Raw genomic sequence first — 4,364 nt, forward strand, 5'->3', positions numbered from 1 at the left:
AGAGGCTTAATATTGTGCAAAATTTCAAGTCTCAATAGTAGGAAACCACTGCTGACATGTATACATCAGCTCAACATTTGAGAGGTTCTGCTGAGGATTTGTACTTTTTCTTTTATCTTCTTCTTTTTTTGTTGGTGCATACTGCTTTCGCAGGCACACATTTGTCGAGGGAGCAAGATCGGCTTGTGACAACATGACTGGAGAGCAAGCTAAGCTAAGTTTGGCCTCATGCCCAAGTTTGGCCAAAGTTGACCAAGGTTGATCAACGTTCACCAATCTGCTTAGTTTTGACAAATGTTAACCAAGGGTTGACTTGCATTGACCAACCATTGACTTTGGTTGATCAACTTTGGACTGAGGTTCAATAAGTGTTTTACAATGTTTGGCCATCAAGGGTGAATTTGGATATCATTGTTCTGGAGGCGAGGAAATTAAAAAATCTATATAAACCATACTTTGGTCAAAAGATCTACATAAACAGTACTTCAGGTTGTGAGAACTGAAGACAAGCTTCCCAAGGAAAAAGTACAAAATCCTGTCCAAAAAATTGCTTTTATTGGTTGATTTGACTTGTGACTTGGTATTAGTGCAGAGTATCAGCACAGTACAGTTGATGCAAGCTCAGAAATATAAGAATATCCAAAGGGGAGACCAGCCCCATTCTTCTAGTCCTTTCTGTTCTCACATATTCACTCCAAGCACATATATGAATGAATGAGTACACTCGATTTTTTTCTTTTGTTGTTTTAATCGTCCAACTAATTGATTTGATCTCTTGCAGGGCATGGCCTACTGGAGGTCGTACCTCCATACGGGCCTCCCTTCCATCTGCCACATTGTGTAGCTAAGATCCATCCATAAGGCAATAACATTGTGTAGCTAAGATCCATCCATAAGGCAATAACATTGTGTTGGAGGGGTGGCAACTTCTTCAATCATGTCTTCACAGCAAGCTCTCCTCACATGCCACATAGGGAGGCTGCTGATCAACTCCCAATGCAAATCACAGGGATTGTGAGGTCCAACATGGTTCATGGAATCCATGGATCACATGACAGACCCCTAAGTTATGAATCTTAGTTCACAACTGTCTTGAGCTATCAATGTCACCACCATGTGCCATCCTACAAAGTAGGTGTTGAGTCTCATGCAACGCTCCAGAGTTTTCTGGAAGATGCCGAACACCCCATGATGGCAAGCCAATGCACCATTGGGAGATATTTTCTTACGCCATCCTATCTCTGATGCCAGTTGCCTCACAATGGCCAGCCACAAACCTCACCATCCTTAGCTTCTGCTGGTCCTCAGGAGGCTGGGGCTAAGCATGAAAAGATTTCGGCAAGTTTATCAGATTCACCACATGTATGGTGTGTCCCCTTGGGTATATTGATAAGTGCACACCCCTGTTTCTCACCATGGCCATATTGTATACCTTTCTTTGCACCACTCTCTTGAGGGAGTTCAACTTGCTTAATGTGCCAATATGTCCTGTGACGCCCAATGCCGAACCTTGACATACCCCTCCATTTAAGACCTTCAAGCTTTGAATATATTATTTATTAGTAGGGCATGTCTTTCACCCTAAAACAAAAAAGAACATAAAAATTACGCTGGTATCAGTCCACCTATGTCCTCACTTTGTCCTTTTCAGTCTCAATGCCTGAACCTTCTCGGCATCTTCTTGCATGTCAGCATCTGAAAAGATGTTAAACATGTAGAAATAAGCTGAAGAGTCTTTTTTGTCCAACTGTACTGCATGTTCGAAGGCCTGTCTTCCAAGCTCCACATTGCCCCACTTTCTACAAGCACCCAACACAGTATGCCAAACCACAAGATTAGGATGGAATGGCATCTTCTTGATCATTGCTTCCACCTTGTCTAATTGGCCTGCACGACCAAGGAGATCCACCATGCAATTGTGGTGCTCAAGAGTTGGAATGATGCCATAGTCTTCAGTCATGGTCTCAAAGTATGTCTGGCCCTTATCAACTAGACCTGCGTGACTGCACGCATTAAGAACACTAACAAATGTGACCAGACTTGGCCTTTGGCCTTCTCCTCTCATTCTGTCAAAGATACCGAAGACACTTTCACTTTCTCCTAGCTGGGCATATCCTGCAATTAGTGCATTCCATGAGGCTGCATCTCGAACTGGAAGGTTGTCAAACACTTCCTGTGCTTTTGTGAGAACGCCACAGTTGGAATACATATCAACCAAGGTGCTGCCAACAATAAGCTCTCTTTCCAACCCTTTTCTGGCAACAGCAGCATGAATTTCTCCGCCCTTGTCTGTGGCTCCTAAGCGGCCACAAGCTTTCAAGCTGCAAACAAATGTGACAGGATCCGGAGAGACACCCTCACGTTGCATTTGTTCAAAACAGTTCAGTGCTTCCTGACCAGAGCCGTGTTTGATGTATCCTGTGATTAGTGCATTCCATGATACTACATTTCGAACCAAAAGCTTGTCAAATACTTCCCGTGCTTTTGCAAGGAAACCGCAATCGGCATACATATCTACCAAGGTGCTGCCAACAACAAGGTCTGTTGCCAACCCCTTTCTGGCAATCTCAGCATGTATTTCTTGGCCCTTGTCTGTGGCTCCTATGCTGCTACAAGCTTTCAAGCTGCTAAGAAATGTGACCGTATTGGGAGAGAAACCCTCAAGTTTCATCTGTTCAAAACAGTTCAGTGCTTCTTTACCACACCCATGTTTGGCATAACCTGTGATTAGCGCATTCCATGAGACTACATCACGAACTGGAAGCTTATCAAACACTTCCTGTGCTCTTGCAAACAAACCATTATTGGCGTACATATCGACCAAGGTGCTGCCAATGAAGAGGTCTCTTTCCAAACCTTTTGTGGCAATTGCAGCATGTATTTCTTGGCCCTTGTCTATGGCTCCTATGCTGCCACAAGCTTTCAAGCTGCAAACAAATGTGTAAGTATTGGGAGAGATGCCCTCAATTTGCATCTGTTTGAAACAATTCAGTGCTTCCTCACCATGCCCATGTTTGGCATATCCTCCGATAAGTGAAGTCCACGAGACTACATCTCGAACTTCCAGTTTTTCAAATGCTTCCCGTGATTTTGCAAGCAATCCGAAATTAGCATACATATCAACAAGAGCGCTGCCAACAAAAAGGTCTCCTTCCAACCCTTTTCTAGCAATCTCATCATGTATGTCTCGGCCCTTGTCCGTGGCTCCTATGCTGCCACAGGCTTTCAAGCTGCAAACAAATGTGACAGCAGTTGGAGAGATACCCTCGAGTTGCATCTGTTGGAAACAGTTCAGAGCCTCCTGACCAAGCCCATGTTTAGCGTATCCTGCTATTAGTGAATTCCACGATACCACATCTCGAACTGTAAGCTTGTCAAACACTTCCTGTGCTTTTGCAGGCAATTCACATTTTGCATACATATCGACCAAGCTGCTGCCAACATGGAGATCTGTTTCCAAACCCTTTCTGGCAATGTCAGCATGTATTTCCTGGCCTCTTTCGAGGTCCTTCAGCTTGGCACAAGCATTGAGTAAGGGCACAAAAGTATGGCCACTAGGATGTACAGAATCCTCTTGCATTTTCCGGTACAGGATAAGAGCACGCCGCGACTCGCCACATTTGACATAACCTGTGATGAGAGAATTCCACAAACCCTCATTCCGATGATGCAGCCTGTCGAAGACCTGCTGTGCATCACACATGCTTCCGACTTCCACCAACATGGAGACTAGGCGACTTCCCAGTGATCTGTGAGCCTCGAGCCCAGTTTTGCGAATGTAGGCATGCACGCGCTGGGCATAAGCATGGTTTCTCTCTTTTCTGCACCTTTGCAAGATGCGTGCAAGGTTCTCAACTAAAGGCGGCTGCTGGGAAGGCAACCCCCCTTCTAAAGAAACGAGTGCCTGCTCTAAGCTTAGCATGTCCAACACACTAGTGTTCCTGTTTCCTCAAGCATCATGTCTTGAACCCAAGTGACACCCATCCACCCCCAACCCCACAGCAACATCATTGTCAAATGTTATATTCTCACTATTAAAGTGCATCTAGAAAAAAAAAACACTACATAGTTCTTGTGATCACTCTGTTGTTGGAGCCATAATGATCGACGGTAGTATACATACATTGTTATCCGAGGTTGTGCAAACACCTCATTATAACGATCCAGCCATATTGTCCATAATAGCCCAATATATATCTCGCCCAGGGAAAGAAAAGAGCATATACCTGCAGTTTGGAAGGATATCTTCCAAGCATCCAAAACATTTTCCCAAATGTCACCCCAAGGAATCTTGTTCGCATATCCTAAGATAGATGATTCAGAAAATCCCACGTGTCAGTGCAAGCCCATAACAAATGATAAGT

At 44.3% G+C, this 4,364-nt stretch overlaps 1 protein-coding gene across 1 annotated transcript; it reads right to left on the reverse strand.

Annotated features, from left to right (window-relative positions):
• Positions 1–538: 538 nt before the first annotated feature.
• On the reverse strand, positions 539–3,989 carry LOC147603552 (pentatricopeptide repeat-containing protein At5g27110-like). The gene has a single exon (XM_086796054.1). The coding sequence runs from the start codon at positions 3,920–3,922 to the stop codon at positions 1,634–1,636; it is 2,289 nt and encodes a 762-aa protein (XP_086652180.1). The 5' UTR covers positions 3,923–3,989; the 3' UTR covers positions 539–1,633.
• Between the last annotated feature and the right edge of the window lie 375 nt (positions 3,990–4,364).

This window comes from Cibotium barometz, chromosome 63, assembly GCF_041138505.1.
Source record: "Cibotium barometz isolate CiBa-2024 chromosome 63, ASM4113850v1, whole genome shotgun sequence".
Lineage (NCBI taxonomy): Eukaryota > Viridiplantae > Streptophyta > Polypodiopsida > Cyatheales > Cibotiaceae > Cibotium > Cibotium barometz.